Genomic DNA, 21,574 nt, shown 5'->3' on the forward strand with positions numbered 1-21,574 from the left:
GTTCTTATACACGTTGTCTGTGCAGTTCACATGACGCATGTCACAGAGATGCTGGACACCCTCCTAGAGATAGCTTCTGATTTCCCATAGGCCCTGAGTGCTGGGGTTCAGCCCTAGAAGAGTCGAGGTTCGTGTGTTGGTGAGAGAGAGCCGATGTCGATGAGAGAAGAATTGCCCCACGAGATCAATCTTCTCCATTTTATTGAGGATTTGTTACAATTTTTATACTTTCTTTTTTGGCAGAAAAGCAAGGGCATAGTCATGCAAGCAGGATCTCCAAGGACAGGAAAAGTTATTATTTTACATCCTTCAGGGCAGGGTATCAGACATTTAAACAATCAGAGTATGCTTTGTCTCACTTCACAAGGCTGACTAAAACCCAATCTTATACATTGGCCCAAACTAAGATCAGTTTGAACTTAATGTTTGGCCCAATAACTTTATCCTTGGGAAAAAAATCTTTGCTGCCTGAGTCTCTCACAAGCCGCTGCCCATCAGTTTTAGTTATAATGCTTATACATAAAATTCCAATTATACACGTTGATCCAAATAATCCTAAGATAATTTTTTGAAGAAAGGAATGCCAGACATACTTCATGGGGGATCTACGCCATTGCGGATCCCCTGATCGAGCTTTCTCAAGATCCGCATGAGATGCTGTAGCACCTGAGTTAGATAAAAATAGATTTAATTGATCACAAGTCTCGTGTCTCTTGCTGTGACCCACCCTTTTCCCGTTGCACTTTATTGATTACAAATGCCCGATCTCTTCAAATCCCATATATCATTTCCTCCTCTGATTACACGGAAGAAGCTTATCTCTCAGCTGTGGCGTGTGTGTCATTCTGTCTTCTGTACAGCTCTGTGCAGCGTGACCGGGTGCTCAGTGCATTCCAGTGTCTCCAAGCTCCAAGACAACTCTTTCTTCTCCACCCAACTACCACTTACACTTGTCAAATTTAACTGTTTAATTAGCTCGCTGATCTCAACAGGAAGCAAGTACGGACGGGGAATCTGAGCTCTAAACAGCTGGTGACCTAGGCTGCACCCAGGAAAAAGTAGACAGGATTCCAGATCATTTTAAACAGATCTGCCAACAGCACAGCACCCAGGGCATTCACTCTCTCAAGAAACAAGGTTTTCCCACCGTGAAGAATTGGAAACAGGAGCAAGACAGACCTGGCTGCTGGCAGAGCCAGGTAAGTATGTGTAGTCTAGTGATTTCTAGGATCACTGAGGATGGTGATAAGGGTTTTCTGCCAAAGGATATTTGTCTGTGGATGGGGAACATGGCAGGTTTGCTGTACTAACTTTACCATGTCTGCTCCAAAAAAGAGAAAGAAAAAGAGTGAAGAAAAGAAAAACAATTTGTTTATGTTTGTGTCGTGCTGGGAATTGAACCCAGGGGCATTTTACCTCTGAGCTATACCCTCAATCCTGTTTTATTTTTCATTTTAAAACAGAGTCTCACTAGGTTGCAGAGGACCTCACTAAGTCCCTGAGGCTGGCTGCAAACCTGTGATCTTCCTGTCTTAGCCTCCCAAGTACTAGGATTACAAGCCTGGACCATCATGCCCAGCTAGAAAAGTTTAAGCCATACCAGTGTCCTAGAAAGCTGAGCGCCCAACAAACATTCACTGTCCTGGCAACAGGCTGCCTTTGAGAATGATGACCTCCATTTAACTGATACATACAGGCTGAGGATCTCGGGGAATTCAAGCCTACGCTCCCATTCTCCATTCCCTTTTCCAGAAAACGAGAGAATTGAACTCAGTGGTCTCCAAGAGACTTTTCAGTTCTGGCAAAGTGTTAGCTGATATATGCAAAGCCCCATGCTAACATCATGAGACATACAAAACCGGAAAAGACTCAGCCTCTGCCTTCCGGTAGCATGAAACCTCTCCGGGTCTTTCTTCTCTCATCTGTGAACTGGGCAGGTGTGGGGGTTGAAGGAGATACACTGACTGCTGCCTGGTACTCTAAAGGTGCCCGGTGTTAGACTGTTGTCTAACATTATCTCTAAACTGGAATTAAGAAACTCACAGGTGGTTAAGATACTTAAATCATCTAGCAGAAACAAAAGTCCTGTTCATTTATTTTTTTTCTTTTTCTTTTCTTTCTTCTTCTTCTTCTTTTTTTTTTTTTTTTTTTTTTTTTTTTTGGTGCTGGGAGTTGAACCCAGGGGCATTCTGCCTCTGAGCTATACCCCCAGCCCTACTTTTTTTTTTTTTTTTTGAAACAGGGTCTCACTAAGTGGTGGAGGATCTAAGTAGCTGAGCTGACCGTGAACCCGCAATCCTCCTGTCTCAGCCTCCCAAGTACTGAGATTACAAGCCTGTGCCACCACACTTATTTTCTTTTTTCAAAAGTTCTTTTCAAATGTAAACACAAGTGCGTAAATGAAGAATGACTCTATCACGTTTATTTCTTAGCAGCGTGACTTCGGTAAGCCCCATGGCCAATTCTGTGTTTGTGGTGGTGTCCCCCAACAGCTATCCCATGATCCGGGGAGTCATGTCTCAGGTGCCTGTATACCAAAACAACCAGCCCCCCATCCATCTGATTCCTAGAATCCCAGCCGGTTTGGTGTCAAATGTAAATGTGCTGCCTGCGCAGGAAGTCTTAAAAGAAGGCAAGGTCTTAGGGGTAAGTGAGATTTTTCATTGCAAGCCAGGCGCCACAGGGCTAGAGTGGGAGGAAGAGGAAGGTTGGAAAAAAAAAAAAAAACAGAAAATCCAAATCCTGCCGGGGTGGGGTTGGAGCTGGCCTGGCCTTGCCAAACCCAGGTTTATCAGAAAGCTCAGCTGTGCAACATCACCAGAGGCCTCAGGATGGAGCTTTGTATTTTCTTATCTGGGCATTTTAAGAAAGAGAAAGAAAGGCGCTGTATTCACATGACGATCTACATGGTCTCAGGAAGAAAGCGGGTCCAGCAAAAACAAAGTCACAAGGTGAAGTTGGGAGCCAGAAAGATTGAATCTAATCTTTGCCCTACACAGAAAAAGAGCAGGTCAGCCAACCCGCAAAATAAGAGCTCACACTAAACCCTGAAGGCTGTGTGCTTAGGACAAGGGAGACCTGTGTCATTGTGTAACACAGCACTGACAACCATGAATTTGATCCAGAATCCCCATGCTCAATCCCAGCCCCACAATCAAATGTTGCCCGTGGGAGTATAAACTGACTCAACCTGTACGGAGGGCACTTTGATTCTCCCAAATCTACAAAATACCTAGTGATCCTGTTTCTGATAGTTCATCCTCCAGATAATCCTATACCCTTCTCACTAAATGTAATATATATCAGATTATTCATTGTAGTGTGGTTTATAAAGACAAAAAAAGGGAAACTATCAAAATAGCCATCAATGTAACACTGCACTGTATTGCACCTCCAATGAATAAAGTGTAGTGGGGCTATACAAAAAAATTTTAAAAAAACAGAAGTTCGAGCAGGGCATGGCAGCACACGCTTGTAATCCCCGCGCTTGGGAGGCAGAGACAGGAGGATCGCACAGGTTCGAAGCCAGCTGCGCTGGCTTAAGAGACCCTGTTTCCAAATTAAAAAAATATATAAAAAATAGGTCTGGGAATGTAGCCTGGAGGTAGAAGGGTTTCCAGAAACCCCAGTACCACAAAAAAAAAAAAAAACCAGAAGTTCTTTATGTAATAGTAGCGGTATACTCTAAGATATATCATCAATTGGAGAAAGTAAGGATAAGACACTGAGTACAATTTGCTACCCTTATATAAATTTAAGGAAATAATATAAATATATTACTTGCTACCATGTTTACATGAATACATGTAGTATACATGAATAGTATACATGAATAGACCTATATGTGTATAAATATATTTTTGCATTTATGCTGGAATATGTCTGTATTAGCCTCCTAGCTGCCATAACAAAATACCATAAACTTCGTGGCACAAAACAATGAAAATAGGTTCTAGGGACTGGACATCGGAGACCAAGGTGCTCTCAGGGACTCCCTCCCTCTGCCCGCAGGGGCAAGGGACCCCTCCTAGGGTTTCTGCCTGGGTTCTGGTGGCTCTTTGGCTTGCGGCACCTTTGCTCCAATTTTCACATGGCGCTTTTTTTTTTTAATAAAGACACTAGTCGTATTGGATCAGGGCCCACTCTGCTCCAATATGACCTCACCTTTCTTAATTTTATCTGTGACAAGTCTATTTTCAAATAAGGTCACATTCAGCCGGGCGTGGTGGCGGACGCTTGTAATTCCCGCGCTTGGGAGGCTGAGACAGGAGCATCATATGGGTTCAAAGCCAGCCTCAGCTACGTAGTGAGGCTCTCAGCAACTTAGTGAGACCCTGTTTCCAAATAAAATATTAAAAATGTCTGGGAGTATAGCCCGGAGGTAGAAAGCCACCCCCAGTACCACCAAAAAAAAATATATATATATCAAATAAGGTCACACTCTGAGATACAGAAGGTTAGAACTTCCGTCTGGGAATTTGATGGGGAGCAGAGGGAACGTAATTTAACCGATGACATTATCCTAAAGAAACAAGGTAGAGAGGAGGGCAAAGACTTACACACAAGGACGGTCATTGCACTGGTATATATATAATGCCATATTTAATGCCAAAAGCTAGGAACAATCATACCTGTCCCATATCTCTGTTCCCACTGCTCTACAGAATATCAGAGTCTGAAAGTACATGAGGAAAAAAATGTTTGAAGAATACAAAATGCTGTGGGGACATGTTCACTGTTGCGGGAATAGGTTGGGGGGTGGGAAGGTGCTTGGTGTGTGTGTGTGTGGAGAAGTAACCCTCCACCCCCACTATCACACAGACAGACAAATAGAAAAACCGTGGATTCTTGTCCTAAGCTAAGAATAAGTATTCATCGCTTGGACAGCTGCTGAAGATTTAAAGAAGTTTATTAAAAAGATAGAAATATAGAGATAGTTACAGCCCTGTGCCGGAGCGGGGCACAGGGGGGCAATTCGAATGAAAATGCCAACGAACTCCAGTTTACTGAGTTTTTATCCTGTCTAAGTCCAGCAGGTCCCTCTGATTTTTGGAGATCATGTTACCCCTTATCTCCAACCCCTGCTCTGCTTCTGTTATCTCTCCAGCCGAATTTATGGCCTAAAGGGGGAGACATCTCTGTCTCCAAACACAGGCCCAGATTTATGGCCTGAGGGGGAGGCATCTCTGTCTCCAGACACAGGCTTTTACCTTTCATCTTCTCCCCCAAAATGTGTTAAATTGTTCTTAGGAATGCAAGGACATGTTAGCTAACCCTGGCTTTCTTAGTAAAGAAGATATATTTTAAAATTGGACATCTTTCACAGTATTGACACATTAATACATTTTAAACCCTCTTCCCGGGACTTCCGGGAAGATGGCGACCGAGAAAAGCGGAGCTTAAGAGTCCCGCTAACAACCAATCTCCATTACCACAAAAAGAGCGCCTTTCATAGCCAGAAAACACCATCACCAGAAAAGCAAAAAAACCACCAGGCTCCAGAGAGAAAGCAGACTGAGAACAGAGCTCAGGGCCACAGAGGAGACACACGCGCCCGAGGACGCGGCAGCAGCGCCATACTGCCGGCGGCAGCGGCGAACTCAGCGGACGGCTACAGCAAGCCGAGGTGAGCCGATGCGGAACAGCCAGGCGGGATCTTTCGGCGCAAACAGCATTTAAAGCTCCCAGTGGCTGAGCTCAGCACACGCTGCAGGGATTCAGAGTGGAAATCAAAACCAGAGAAGAAAAAATACGCCAGCCTCATGGCCGAGGGCGTGGCAGAGGCGCCATATTGCCACCGGCGGCGGCAGCAGCAGTGAATTCACCGAGTCCAGTACAGCTACATCTACGTACTCAAGAACAGTGAGTCAAATTGCGGGTCACAGAGGAGAAATCCCAGTATTGTGCCTCCTGGGACTTGACCCAGTGAGGGAGTGGTGGTGGCAGAGATATCACACCATAGGAGAGTGTGCAACCTGGCACCCCCCCATAGTTTAAAGCAGCCTCTATCGACTCCCTGGGTCGGAGACTCTGTGATACAGCCCAGTAAAGGAGTAGTAGGGTCTGAGATAATACAGACTCGAGATCCAGAGCACCTTAAGTGAAGCCATAGTGACCCAAGAGAAGAACCCAGAGAAGGCACAAACATCCGAAATCATGGGAAAGAGGAATAACACTGAAGTAATGAATGTGCACAACCCCACAACATCAGAACCTGATAAAACAGAAAATCAGAGATTTCTAGAAGATCAAATCAGGAAAATAACTGTAGAAATAATAGAGGTGCTTCGAAAAGAACTCAGAGAGCGCCAAAAAGAGATAAAGGATGCAATTAATGAAGTAAAGGCCTCAATTCAAAGCACAAACAACCAATTAGACCACATGGAGAACAGAATCTCGCTCTTAGAAGATGAGCAATCCAAAAATGAATGCATAGTTTCTAATCTAGAAAAAGATATCCAACAGCAGGAATCTGACATTGAAGAAATATGGGCCCATCTTAAGAGAGCTAACCTAAGAATAATTGGAATAGAGGAGGGAAAAGAAAGTGAAACCAAAGGGATCAACAATCTCTTCAAGGAAGTAATAGCAGAAAATTTTCCAAATATAGAGCAAGAGGTTGATACACAGATCCAGGAAACTTATAGAACTCCCTTTAGACAGGATCCGAGAAGAGGATCCCCACGCCATATGATTGTCAAAATGACCAATGTGGAAGCCAAGCAGAGAATCTTAAAGGCAACAAAAACAAAGGGCCAAGTGACATTCAGAGGCAAACCAATTAGAATCACTCCAGACTTCCCAAACCAAGTCATGAGAGCCAGAAGGGCTTGGAGTAACATATTCCAAACTCTGAAAGAAAACAACTTCCAGCCAAAAATTTCCTATCCAGAAAAACTTTCTATCAAATTAGATGGAGAAATAAGAAGCTTCCATGACAAGCAGAAACTGAAGGAATTTATGTCTTCAAAACCAGCACTAGAGAAAATACTCAAAGAGATTAACTACAAAGAAGAAATAGGTAACACTCACCAGAACCAGAGAAACAAGAGTTTCCATCCAACAGACAACTAAGATTGGTTATCTGTGGAGATTCATTATTTATGTTAGTCTTTTACCTATCTCTAAATTGTATTGTTTGCCTTTATTGTTGTTAATTTTTAGGATTTCTAGTTGGAATATTAATATACCTTCAGATATAGCATTTGGAAATATTTTATCCAATTCTATTAGTAACTTTTAACTCTGTTTACATTGTCTTTGGATATACAATATTTTCTTTTATTTTTTAGGGAGTTTGTATATTCTTCTGTTGCCTGTGCCATTGAAATCATATCCAAGAAATCACTGCCAATTTCAATGTTGTGAGGTTTTATGACCCAGATTTTCTCCTAAAAGTTTATAGTCTTAAGATTTATATTTAGGTCTTTTATCTAGTTTGAGTTAATACTTGTATGTGGGATTAGGTAAGGGTCCAATTTTATTCTTTTCCATGTAATTATTATTTTTCAACAATATTTAGTTAAAAGATTATTATTTCCACCACCAAATGTTCGTGGAAACCTTGTCAAAAATAACTTGACAATATAGGGAAGAAGTTAGCTCTAGGCTTGTATTTAACTCCAATGGTCTATATATCTGCCTTTAGAACAGTACTACACTGTTTCAATTATTGTAGCTTTATATGGTTTGAAATCAGAAAATATACATCTTCTAGCTTTGTTTTTGCTTCGAGATTGTTTTGGGTATCTAGAGTCCATATTCCATATCAGGATAGATTTTTTTCTGAAAAATAAATATATGATAGTTTCACCTAAAAAAAAGAAAAAAAATATTCTCTGGTAAGAAAGAAAGCAAAAAGAAATATTGAAATGTTATCTTTAAGTCATCAAAAGCTTGGTATCAGACAAATGAAACTGTTATGTGAGATTATCATTTTTAATTTTGGATAAATTGCTATAATACTAGATGTCAACCACTAAGCCAAGCATGGGAGGGAGGGATGGGGAGAGAATGGGGTGGGGATCGGGTGGGGGCTGACTGGGTGATGTGTGCATGTATGTCTACAAAAGTTTGTATCCCACTATGATGTATGAATACAGTGCACCAATAAAATAAAATTAAAAAAAATAAAATAAAATAAACCCTCTTCCCAATACCAGTACATACATTATCATGATGTGTATTTGAAAAATAATGGAAAGTTATACACCAATATGCAAATGGTTGCTTTTTCCAAGTGGAAGTCAATGATGAGCAGGTTTTCTTTCATTTTTCTATTTCCCATGTTGTATTTTAGAAAACAAAAACATAAGCCAGGAGTGGTGGCACACACTTGTAATCCCAGCATTCGGGAGGCTGAGACCAGAGGATCACCATTCGCAGACAGCCTCATCTACTTAGTGAGGCCCTCTGCAAATCAGTGAGACCTGGTTTCAAAAGAAAGAATAAAAAATAGGGCAGGGGGTGTAACTCGTAGGTCGAATGCCCCTGGGTTCCATCCCCAGACCCGCAAAAAAATAAAAATAAAAAAAACATACACTAAACTGTTTTTTCTTTTAATAAGAGGCTCACAGGGGAGGCAGGGTCCAGCCTCAGAAACAAAAGTGTCAGCTCATGGCTCTCTGGCTGGGCTGTTCAGATCCTGGTCGGCCTGGCGCACCTCAGCCTCGGCTCTGTCATGGCAACCATGCTGTCCCGGTCCTACGTGTCTGTTTCCTTCAATGGAGGCTTCCCCTTCTGGGGAGGCATCTGGATAAGTAACTCAAGTCATCCTGCAACCTAGTTCCCAGACGGTGCCAACATGCTCCGAGCCACTGTGGCAAGCTGTGCAGCCTATGTCTTGCAAGAGGCCCCCACTCCCAGGAGCACGGATGCCTCGTTCAGCTGGGCATCGGTCTGTAAGAGTCCCTCTAATAAAATGCCACCAACCGAGTGGCTCACACAGCAGAAGTCTGGAATGAAGAGGGAGCTGGCCAGTCCCCTCGAGGTCTGACCTCAGCTTGTAGGTGTGTCTTCCGGTGGTCTCACTCTGTGTCCACATCCTAATCTCTTGTTCTAAGAATACCACTCAGTTGGGTAAGTGTCCACCCTAGTGACCACATTTATCCCCGATCCTTTTTCCAGGGAACCTTTTCCTAGTTCATCAACCCAGAGGCGGCACCTTTTCTTAATTCACAAAGAAAGCAACCATGTACAAAGAAAAAAAAAAAAAAAGTACCGGGACTACACCCTCAAGTGTTATTCAACAGGCGCCCACAAGCCTGAGCTCCAGGAAGAAAACATGGCTGGTGGCCAGAGTGGCTTCCCAGCCATAGGACAGCAAGGGTCTGTGTGCCCAGGCAGTGGGGCTGCTGAACCTACGTCCACAGACGGGCAGCTCGGAGGCCCCATTTTGACAAAATATCGAGGATGTGAGATATGCGTTGTTTTCTCTGGAAAAGTCTCTAGCATTTTTCAGATGCTCAGGGTGGTCCGTGACTCCACAAAAGGTGAAGAACCAAGTCCTTTTTTCTCCTTCTGCTCTGTGATCCTTGCAAGCACACACACACACGCGCACGCACGCACACACACACTTCCAGCGGCCCTCTCCACCTACCTTCCATTTTCTTTCTCCCCTCCTTCTCTTACCTCATCGTTCCCTTGACTTGCACACCCACCCGTGACCCCAGCGCAGCTCTCACAAAGAGCCAAACTCCAGAGTAACCTACATGTCAGGCCGTGCCCGCCTAGCCTGCACATTTCTTTTGGGGGGGTGGTACTGGGATTCCTGAAACCCTTCTACCTCCGGGCTACACTCCCAGACCTATTTTATACATTTTTTTTTTTAAATTTGGAAACAGGGTCTCTGAAGCCAGCACAACTGGCTTCGAACCTGCGCGATCCTCCTGCCTCCGGCTCCCAAGCGCGGGGATTACAAGCATGCGCCACCACACCCGGCGTAGCCTGTACATTTTAAATAAAATAGCCTAGAGCTGTCCCCTACCCTCGGGGCCACACAGTGTGTGCAGAACAGCAGGGCTGTCTCTCTGAGTCCCTGTGCCCTCTCGTTCCCACCCAAATTTCATCTTCCCAGACAATTGCCTTCTCTCTGCTCTGCGCAGATCCATGCTTGGAGCCAGCCTCTGTCCTCCCCCAGGCAAATGCGTCTGTAAATCCCTGGAGTTTGAAGCTGTGGAAAGAACTAATGTCACCACCACACAAGCAGCTCGCTACAGAGCGCTAGGTTGTACGCGTGCGGGTGAGCACCGTGCTGGGCAGCCGCCCTGGCCTCCCAGTACTCGAATGGCTTTCCTGTGTCCTGCAAAATACTTGGTGCCTTCGGCTCCGTGACCTTCCTCCTTTGTCCTGCAGGGAAGCTCTGTTCTTTGCTATCAGCCCGACTCCAGAACTAACTATTTCCTAAAGATAACTAATGTCCTCTTTTGAAACAAAAGCTTATCTCTTTGAGCATCTCAGAAGGACCGACTGGGCCATGCAAAGTCCAGCTCTTCCTTCCTTCCTGTGCTTCCTATCGTGTCTGTAACAGGAAGGCTATGAGGTTGACGTGTGTGTGTGTGTGTGTGTGTTTCATTTACAGAACAATACAGACTTCCCCTTAGAAAGCAAAAGTCAGCTAGAGTCAAGTTTTTATTGGAGCTAATGATTTCTGCTCCACGACACACACATCTACCTCAAATGGTAGGAAGTCCCAGGAAAGGGTTAAAAACATGAGTACGGTGTTAAGCCACCTGGATCATCCCAATGTTGCTGCTTGCTGCACGCTCTTGGGCTCTTGGGCAAGTTAAATAAGTCTCAGTCTGCCCATCTTTTAAGTGGGCGTGGTAAGAGCACTCGGTGGGCTGTCAGGCTAAAACAGGCAAGGTTTAAGAAGCATTTCATGGCCTGGCGTGGTGGCGCACGCTTATAATCCCCGCGCTTGGGAGGCGGAGATGGGAGGATCGCGCAGGTTTGAAGCCAGCCTCTCTGGTTTAAGAGACCCTGTTTCCAAATAAAAATATAAAATAGGTCTGGGAGTATAGCCCAGAGGTAGAAGGGTTTCCAGGAACCCCAGAACCACCAAAAAAGAAGAAGAAGGAGGAGGAGAAGGAGGAGAAGGAGGAGAAGGAGGAGGAGAAGGAGGAGGAGAAGGAGGAGGAGAAGGAGGAGGAGAAGGAGGAGAAGGAGGAGAAGTATTTCATGTGGTGGGAGGAGATGGTTGTTGGTGGGTATGGAGATTCTTTGAAATCTCCAGGGGTGATTTATAAACTCCAGGGGTGGTGAAAATGTTCTCAGATTAGACTGTGTTAATGGTTGTACCACTCCATAAATATATGAAAAATAATCGGATCCTATGCTTTAAGTAAGTGAATGTATGCTATGTGAATATTATCTTGGTGAAATGACTTTTTTTTAAAAGCACCTTGTGTAGTACTTAGCCAATGGTAGGTAGGTTATATTAAATCTTGGCTCACACCCTCTCAGACCACTGTTGCTATCACACTTGGCAGATGATGGCAGGTGATCCCATCAGCCGCAGCACCTGCAGGATACAGGATGGAAGAATGCAGGATTGCAGGGTACCAGTGTTGGAAGGAAATGCACATGGCCTGTATCATCATGCTCATTTTGATACCCTGTGTCAGAGACAGCATTTATCTGAGTAACTGAAAGTCACTATCCAGGTGTATAGACAGGCAAGGACCAAGGCAAGTCTTACGTCTAAAAGCAACAGAGAAGATGCCAGCAGCCCTTCCCTGCCAGAGCCTCACGCCTCACGGCATCCTGATGCAAAGACTGGAAAGCGATGAGTGTGCACAGGGGGATGTAAATAAGAAGAAAGTAAACACGGACTATTGGCCAGATATGAGACACGCCAGAGGCAGGGCATAAATTGTCTCATGATGGTGATGACTAAAAAGAGATGCACATTTCTCCGTTTTTCAGATGAGAAAATTATGACTTAGAGAAATCAGTAACTTACCCAAGATCATATGTGCTGCAAGCCAGAATTTAAAACCAGGTCTGGGTCTGGGTCTGGGGACTTAGCTCAGTGGCAGAACACTTGCCGGACAGATTCAAGGCCCTGGGTTCAATCCTCAGCCCTAGGTTGTGGTGGGGGGAAGGAAAGGTAAAACACCTGGTCTCCTGGACCCTAAAATCTATGCTTCTCCTACTCGTTGCCCTGGCCTGTGGTGTGAATCCGCTCACTCGCTCTGTTCCCGTATTGAGCTGATGGCCTCTGAAAAGGAGCTAGCGTGTGGGAGAGAATATATGTGTCCCTGACCGCAGGTTCCTGAAGCAGGTCACCCTGACCCCTGACCCCTGACCCCTGGCCCCTTTTAAATTCCCTCTCTTCTGCACCAGTTTATCATTCCAGGATCCTTCTCAGTAGCAGCAGAAAATCAACCGAATCATTCATGCCTGGTAAGTTGCATCCTAAGACTATCTCCCAGCTGGGATCAAATAGCCATGACATGGCTACACAGAATTTCTCCCTCATCCCTGCATCGCCTGTAACCAGGCCCAGGGCATTCCTCTTACCTCCCTGGAGGCACGAGTGGACAGATCCCAGAGGTCTCAGGAGAGGGAAGGGGCAACACAGTCACCTTAGCTAAGGCATCTATCTCTAAGATGAATAGCTTCCCTAAGAGGCCCTTGAGGGAAAAGCCGCAGAGCTGCTCCCCTCTGCAGAGCAAGGAGCCAAGCGCACTGCAGTGCACAGAGCAGGCCCCCCGTCATCCCTCCAGGGGCCGAGGGATGCTCCAGCACCTGCTTCCCTAAGGATCCAGCCATCTGAGCTCTCAACATCAGCATGGACAAGGCTGTGTCCCTCCCTAGCAATGCACCAAGGCGGCGCCTTTGGAGTCTCGGGGTGACCAGGTCCCTACAACCAGATGAGATCTATTTGAAAATCTCCAAGAGGATGCTTACCATGTCTGGGCACACCTTTCTGCACATGGCCCACAATCGTGGAGCATGAGCCTATCACATCCCAAGACACTCAACTGAGACTCCTGCCTGTCTCCTGTGGGGTAAGTGGGTGGGGCTTTCTCAAAGGTGACTCTTGGGAATGCTTGTCCCATGATATGCTCTGTGGAGGGAGTCAGGTGAACATTGGAAAATCTCTACTTAGTGGCCCCTCTCTGGAATACCCACAGTTCTCATTAAAATCTCTGGTGGGGTATGCCTGCAATCCCAGTACTTGGGAGGCTGAGACAGGAGGATCTCAGGTTCAAGGACAGCCTCAGCAATTTAGTGAAACTCTCAGCAACTGAGAGAGACCCTTTTTCAAAAACAGATAAATAAATAAAGGCTGGGGGTGTAGCTTGGGCATACAGTGCCCCTGGGTTCAATCCCTAGTACCAGGAAAGAAAAGGCTCTGAGAAATCCTGCCACAAAGACCTGCTTCCCTCTGTTCAACCCAACCTTTTTAAAGATAATTTAACCTCAAAATCTTTTCCTACAAAATATCTCTTTACTTGCTGAAGGACTAAGTTTCCAGGGATTCACATTTTTTTAAATGCCTTTGGAGGAGTGGGGCACCAAGGATTAAACCCCAGAACTACACCGCCAGCCCTTTAAAAAAATTACTTTGCAATAGGATCTTACTAAATTGCTGAGTCTGGCCTCAAACCTATGATCTTCTGCCTCCCAAGACCTGAGATTATAGACACGCACTATCACGTCCAGCAAAAAACACCTTTTGATGAAGAGAATTATGAGGGTAGACAGTGGTGGTGGTTGTACAATTCACATGTATTTAACACCACTGAGCTATAATACTTGAAATGGTTAAGATGGCAAATGTTACGTTAATTATATTTAAACACAATAAAGATATAGAAAAGAGAGCACTTCATGAGCCTCTGCTCCTCTCGGCTATTACCGTTTTCCTCTCCCACCCTGACCCTCTGTGTCGTCTTCAGCTGAATGGCAGCGTGGGTCTGAACATCTTCAGCGCGATCTGCTCTGTGGTTGGAATCATCGTCTTCCTCACAGATATGTCTGGTCAGAACATACGCCAGCCTCAGTTATAATCCTCCCCATGACACATTGGGTGTGGTGAGTAAGCCTCTCAACCTGAGATCTAAGTTAGCTATATTCGGAAAATTGTCAGAAAGAGACTGACAACCAAGCTTCCTCCCAAGCACTTCATAGGCAAAGAAGGTACTGTCAGAATCCGAGCTAAGTCCCTGACTGCAGGTCACACACGTGACTCTTCTCCTAGCCCTGGTTGCTGCCTTAATAAAACAGCACATATCTTGTGGTGTTGCTGGAAAAACTCAATTTGATGGTACATGCAATGGATATATACCCACCAACCAGCAACTCTACCTGTGTTCTCTGCCCCCGCCCATTAGGGCTGGCAAACTTTTTCTGTAAAGGGCCAGATAGCAAGTATCTCAGGTTTTCGGTCCATAGAGTCTCTGTTGCAGCTACTGCAGGCCTCTAGCAGCCATAGAAAATAGTACACAAATGAGCCTGGATGTGTTCTGATAAAACTTTATTTATAAAATAGGCAGCAGGTGGAATTGGGTCCATGGCCCACAGTTTGCTAGCCGGTGCTATTGACCAGCACTGTCCAACAGGAATAAAATATAAACCATCCATGTGACTTTAAATTTTCTAGTTGATGGATACATGAATGGAAAAAAGAAATGAGTAAATTTAATAATCTAATGTCTTTAATATGTCCAAAATGCTGCCATTTCAACAAGTAGCTGGGGAGAAAACTCACTAATTTAGTATTTTGCATTATGGATACTAAGTCTTAAATATAGTGTGCACTTTGCATTAACGACACGTGTCTATTTGGGGCTTAGCCACATTGCAAGTACTCTGTAGCTTAATGGGGGTTGTGGCTACTTGATTAAACAGGCCCCCGCAGATGAGCGACCTGTATCTCCCTCTGAATATAACTCCTCTTCTACACAACTGACCACGCCCTCTCCCACCGGCTCAAGTTGCCTCCCCGCTCCCTCACCCGCATCTCTCCTCTACATTATCAATACCCCCTCTGCTAGAGATTCACCATCAGCATACAGACAACTCCTTATTTCTCTCCTCTTTAAAAAAACATATAAAACTTCTCTTGGTCCTTCAAGTTCCTGCATCATCTCTTTAGTCTTCTTTGCAGAAAAATTCTCAAAAGAATGGTCTAGACTCACAGCTTCAAGTTCTTTCCTCCCGTGTCTTCTCTTGAACCTGCTCCCACCAGACTTTCAGCATCACTGCTCTGAGCACCCGCCGTGCTCCCGGCCCCCAATCACTTCCTTGACTGAGGACCTTGCTTGGCTTGCACAGCCCCCTGGGCCAGTTGCTGTCTTCCCTGCCTCCTTGGCTGTCTCCCCTTTTCCCCAATTCCAGACTCCATCATTGGTTCTCCACGATTTTTTTCTGCTCTCTGCTTTATCCATTCTGTTCAATCCCAGGACTCAGAACACCTTTCCCATGACCATGACATAAAACTCACAGCTCCCGCAGAATCCTCTTCCCCCACCAGGCCGTTTGCCACACCTGCCCCCTGACTCATCACCTCCGAATGTGCCTGTCCAGGTCTGATCTCCACATTTACTGCCCACACCCGCTCCACTCTGTCTTCCTTATCCCAGCTGATAGCAACCCCATCCTTCCAGTTGCTGAGATCGAAATTTGGCGACAGCGATGGACCCACTTCTCATAGACATGCCTCACAGCCAGTCGCTCGGGAAATCCTGTCGGTTCTTCTTGAAAGACGATGCAGCCAGACTGCGGCCCTTTTCCCCACTCTCTCCACCGCCGCTGGCCTGGGCCTCCGCACCTCTCATGTCAGTCACCGAAACAGCCTCCTGCTGCTTCTTGACTCCTACCCTGACCTCCCTCCCCCACCTGTTGTTAACACAGCAGCCAAAGAGAGCCGTTTGCCATGGAAAGTCTTCCTCTTCTCTGCTAGAAAGCCATTTTACTCAGAAAATCCTCCCGAAGCAACTGGTCGAGTTCTTTCCCTCAGTGAGAGAGAAAATAACATTTTCCCACCCACGCTTGAGCTTTGCATAAACCCAGGGAGATATTTTCCCCAAAGCCCTAGAGATGGTCCGTGACAGAGACGCAATTCTAGGTAAGTCAGACTCTCAGTCCAGTGCTCGTGTCCTCCTGGTTCCTTCTGTTTCCAGAACCCTGGCATGGCTGTTTCTGGAGTGCTGCCGCTCTTCTGCCTCTTGGAGTTCTGCGTCGCATGTGCGTCTTCCCACTTCGGCAGCCAATTGGCCTGCTATCAACAGAGCAGCGTGAGTCCTGGGCTCCTCGAGGGGTAGAACAATGGCCAAAAGATGATGAGAACAAAGGAGTCTTCACATTTCACACTCCTTGCCCAGGAGCAGGGCAGTCAAGCAGCTTCTAAAGGCCCCCAGGCATGCCTGTCCTTATTTTGCCTTTATGACTGAAATGTCTTAGTCCATTTTCTGTTACTACAACAAAATACCTGAGACTAAGTCACTTATAAAGTTAAAAAAAAAAAAGTTTCATTTGACTCTCAGTTCCAGCGGGTAAAAGATCCAAATGCCGTTTCCCTGCAGTGCTGGTGAGGGCTTTCTCTAGCTGTGTAACAACATGGCAGAGAAGTACAGAAGAGGTCGACAGATGCGGGGTGGCCTCGCTGTATAAAACCCCCTCTTGCACAAACTCACTCACTTCTAGGAGACTCCGCCCACTCTATTCATGAAGGTGGAGCCTCATACCTAAATACCGCTTGCTAGGCCCTACCTCTTAGAGTTTCCACCACTACACTGGTGCCCAAACTCCCACCACACGAAACTTAGGGAACAAACCACACCAAACTCATGACATGCACCCACTGGGTGCCTGCTTTCCAGGTAGGTGTTAGTATGTCAAATATCTACACAACAAACCCAGAGGCCATCTCAGAGCCACCGAACTCAACGCCGAGTTACTCCGAAGTGGGTCAAGACTCCAGATAAGCAAAGCTAAATATTCTAGACGTTTCTGTCACTGGGACCAGAAGCAGTTTTCCCCTTTCTGAATTTCCATACCCAGTTTCTTCCTTTCCTGACAAACTGAGAGAATTATCTCTCCCACTGCTTGTATCCTGAGCTTCCTGCTTCCTTTAAGCCTAGTAAGTCCTGCAAGGCCTCTACTTAAAAGATGGGGATTAAAAATGGATTTTAACACACAGCCCCTCCCTAGGACATATGCTCCTGTGTGGGTATGGGCGTCAGCAGCCACACGCAGGCCCTTGTGCACACGCATCCACATACTTCCCTGCATGGGAGCTGGTGGGTGAACACCCAGTCTTCACTCTTTTGATCATTCATTAATTTAATAAACATGTGTTGACCCTTCAACGGGTTCAAGGAAGAAGTGGTTGAGTAAATGATGGTGAACATGACACAGCTGGTTGACCTCTTGGAACTTCTGGCTTTAATAGAGAGGACACCACAGGCCACAGGTGGTGGCACACACCTCTAATCCCAGCTACTTGGGATGCTGAGGCAAGTTCAAGGCCACCCTGGGCAACTTAGTAAGACCCTCTCTCCAAATAAAGTTAGGGCTGGGGGTATAGCTAAGTGGCAGAGCACTTGCCTAGCGTGCGTGAGGCCTTGGGTTCAATCCCCAGTTCTACAAACAAAAAGCCGGGGGAGACACCATGGGAGCAGTTTTCGCTAACACAGAGCAAGAGGGGTACACAGAAGACACACCAATGTGGGTGTGAAGATGTCACAGTTGAGTGATGCTATCGTGGGTTCTTTCCCTCAGCATGCATAGAAACTCAAAATTAAACTAGGATTCACTATAACCAGACAGAGAGTGTGATGAAGGGAAGGGGGAGAACATTGTGCTAGAGAATGTAGGGGGGGAATGGTGGAGTGTCAGAGTGGATCATTGCTCTCCCTGGAAATTTCTGATCTTAAAAAGGGTCTTCTGCCATCTTATTTTGTCTTTTCCAGGCCTGGTTATTCAGACAGACAGACCTTGGCCCATTTCTTGTCTTTGCTCCCACCACCAAACGCAGCTTGCTAATGTGCCTGTTTTGTTTGTCTGCTTTGTTAGCATCTTTGTGAGAAGATAATGTTTCTTTTAGCTTTTCCAAAGCCTTCTAGGTTTTAACATTTTTCTTTTGCTACCAAATTAATTAGAGGGCCAGTCCTGTTCTTCATTCTGTTCTTTGTTCTGATATCACCTATGACTACAAGAGAGGAAGCATGATATTTCTTCAATTCTTTAACCTCTCTGTGGGGTCTGCAACTTTTAGGTTTCACATTTATCTTATGTCGTTGCTATGCTGGTAGCCTGCTTTGCCTGCTTTGCAGGCATGGGACAGATTGGGCTTTGTAAGAAGTGGCCTTTTTAACCTTTTAAATTTGTGCTCTGCTTCGGGTTAAGGCATGGTCTGAAATCATCTACCATAAATAAAAAGGGCTTGGAGGTGTAGCTTTGAGGTAGAATGCACCTGGATTCAATCCCAGTGCCACAAAAAAAAAAGCAAAAACAAAGAAGGAAGGAAGGAAGGAAGGAAGGAAGGAAGGAAGGAAGGAAGGACGGACGAGCAGGCTGTTGGTGGATTGGTTCTGTGAGGTAGTTCCTGAAGCAGGTGTACAAGACTGAGCACTTCCCCTTTTCTCTCATGGGCTCTGAACTTACTTCCTTTGAGAGGAGGGTGAGAGGAATGACTGTCTCATCAGTAAAGAAAGGCATGTTCACAAGAACGTCCTAAGGCTGCCATAGCAAAGAACCACCATAAATTAAGTGGCATCTTAATTAATTGACTGCCCCAGTTCTGCAGGCTGAAGTTGGGAGTCAAGGAGCCAGCAGGGTCTGCTTCCTCTGAAGGCTTTGAGGGGAAATCTACTCTGCGCCTGCTTCTAAGCTCGTGCTGGCTGTGGCATTCAGTGTTCCCTTGCCATGGGAGAAGGGCTGATTCCATGAGAGGTCCTAGGCGTTTCCAGCGAGGGAGAGAGGGAAACACAAGTCAGGACGTGCAGGGTCCTTGGCATACATGATGGAAAAAAGAATTTCAGCACAATTCCATCAGAGACATAGAAATTTATTTAGGAGGCAAGAGACACACGTTCAAGGGAATGCAGGCTGTCCCCAGAATAAGAGGGGCAAGCTTGGGGGTTCATGAGCCTTCTTTCAGAGAAAACTGTAAATGGAGAGCATGGGGTGGTATCAGCCTGATGATATGGGTTCCTCTGTGGTACACAGAGCAGGTGGCAATGGTCTGCCCTTCTCTGAATCTTCAGGTTGGCATTATCTAGTGGGTGGATAACACTTGGACTGTACCCATATCACTGGGTTTTTTAACAATACCTGTCTCTAGGCTTCTTTTGATCAGCATAAAAATACAGTCCATATTCTAATGAAGTGTATATGTACTAAAATTAACTGAATTAACAGCACTCTGAGATTAGCTGAACCTTTTAAGAATTCAGGCACGGAAGCAAACAGACCTTCGGGTGAAAGTGAGGGTGACCTTGAAGTTTGGGGATTTAAAGCTACAGTCCCTCTTTCCTTTCCCGTTTGTCTCCTTTCTACCTATTTATTTATCTCCTCCTACCTCATCTTGGCTTATAGATGCATCTCCCTGATCCCTGCCCTCCCCATGCCCACACAATGTTCACTCCCTGTGTTTAAGAAAGCTGGTGCCCCACCCCCTTCCAGGTAAGAGTAGCAGATGTTTTTCAGATTTTCAGGGGGGTATTGAACTGCCAGCTTTCACAATGACCTGATCCAGATCCCTAGATGGCGCCTAACATCTCCGGTCATCACCCTACATCGTCCAGGAGCGACTAGGCCTCGGAGGCAGACCTCACCTGCAGAGTCTGCTCCCTAAGCAGGAACAATCATATCATGAGAACCCAATTGCCCCCTTCCAGGGCCAAGGGCCTGAGCAGGGACGTGACGAGGGCTTCCCCAGAGCCACCTGCAGGACCCAAGCTGAGATGATGGCCAGCGGGACCTCTGTTTGACCAAGACTGTTTAATTATGCATGCCTCTCTCTCCCAGCCCCAGTTCTTTGTCAATTTATACCAAAAGCTCACATCAGTGTTCCAAAGACAGATGCCTCATCTCGCCAGTCTTCCCAATACGGCCACGCTGATTAGAGTTCCTTTCCTACTTTTCACTATTATTTTTTCTATTTGGTTTTTGGGGCCAATTGCCATACCTGATTTTTTGGGACCCCAGAGTCGGGCCTCTGACCTAGGACTCTGATACAGTCCCTCAGTCCCCCACCCCACAAATGCCACTCACCACATCTGAGCAGGCATTTCAGACGCAATTGCAAAGTTAAATTCAACTTCTTTAACTCCTATTGATGGGGATGGAACCTATATTGATTGTTGATAAGAGCTGTATTAATCGGTAATAAGAACAATCTTCCATACTTAGGCAGAACAATAAAAATCGTTTTCTCTGCCTTTAAGCTGTCAGCCAAGAACTGCAGCCAAGATTGACCTTGGTCAGCCAAGAGTTGGCTGTTTACAATGGTTTAATTAAAGAGAAAAGACAAACTATGTTAACCCGATAGTAATTACTAATTACACAAAATAGTTATAGCCCAAAACCTTAATCCTTTAAAAGACTATATTCCTATGTCTTTCTTTTCTTTATTGTAAGACAAGTTTTTTAACATAATAAGCAACTTTTTAGCAGAGATAGAAAAAGTTTAAGAACTCACCAAGGACACAGGTGAACAATGCAAGCTTGAAAACTAAAACTAGCTTCTTCCATGCAGCACTCTGACTTTGTTAACCAAGTAACCCATTTTAATCAGACTCATCTGTCCCTGTGAGAAAAGGCTTAGATAGCAGAGATAAACGGCAAGCCTGAATCTGCTTTTGGTGGGAAAAGAGGACTATTGGCTAAGCAGGATGGGAGGAAGGAGATAATGAATTCTTATAAATATGTTACATGTTCAGAGACCTCAGTGTCTTACCTTCAAGGCACCCCACTGCGTTTCTCTCTCTAATGCAGTGGTTTTATTGTTCTGTCCCTTCTTTCTACTTTTGTAATAATAAACTTTGCTTAAGCTTGCAGCAGTATAGTTCCGGCTATTTTTTTCTAAGCTAACTAAGAACAAGAACCCACCTCGACATCTCAAACCGTTACACTATGTCTTTGGCCACAAGGAGGACACGTCCCAGGTAAGGGGCAGACCTTCAACGTGGTCCACATAGTGCAAACCCAGGTGGTGCTCCACCCTCCTTGGCCAAATCCTAATGTGCCCAGCGGCATCTCAACTGACCTACACCCTGGGGTTATTTGAACAATAAATGAACATCTGCTTTTGTAAGTCCTGGAGACATCAGGTTTGTTTGTTACCATGGGGAAATCTGAAACAGTAATCACAGTGACAACTGTGGAATTTTACTGGCCTCGCAGCAGACTTTCCCAGGTCCTGAGCGGCTGCTGGGACATTAGGTGGCTATTCTGGGAACAGTATCTCTCTTCCTGTTTTTCTGTTGATGGGCCAACAAATTACCCATTGTGACCATTCTGTTCTCAAGCATTGACTCTGAGCAGGGAAAAAGGAAAGTGAAAGTAAAATTCTCGAAGTTTATATAGAAAGGCCCAGCAGAAGGTCAGCAGATGTCCA

The 21,574-nt window shown here is 45.4% G+C and overlaps 1 protein-coding gene across 1 annotated transcript; it reads left to right on the top strand.

Annotated features, from left to right (window-relative positions):
* Positions 1–2,454: 2,454 nt before the first annotated feature.
* On the top strand, positions 2,455–16,937 carry LOC308260484 (membrane-spanning 4-domains subfamily A member 8-like; the record flags this gene model as incomplete). Its single annotated transcript, XM_080691831.1, is given in 7 exon segments — positions 2,455–2,523; positions 8,642–8,755; positions 12,346–12,405; positions 13,908–13,984; positions 13,986–14,043; positions 16,134–16,247; positions 16,833–16,937. Coding segments are annotated over 7 exon segments (597 nt in total).
* Between the last annotated feature and the right edge of the window lie 4,637 nt (positions 16,938–21,574).

The sequence above is a fragment of the Muscardinus avellanarius genome (assembly GCF_963383645.1).
Source record: "Muscardinus avellanarius genome assembly, chromosome: 1".
NCBI lineage: Eukaryota > Metazoa > Chordata > Mammalia > Rodentia > Gliridae > Muscardinus > Muscardinus avellanarius.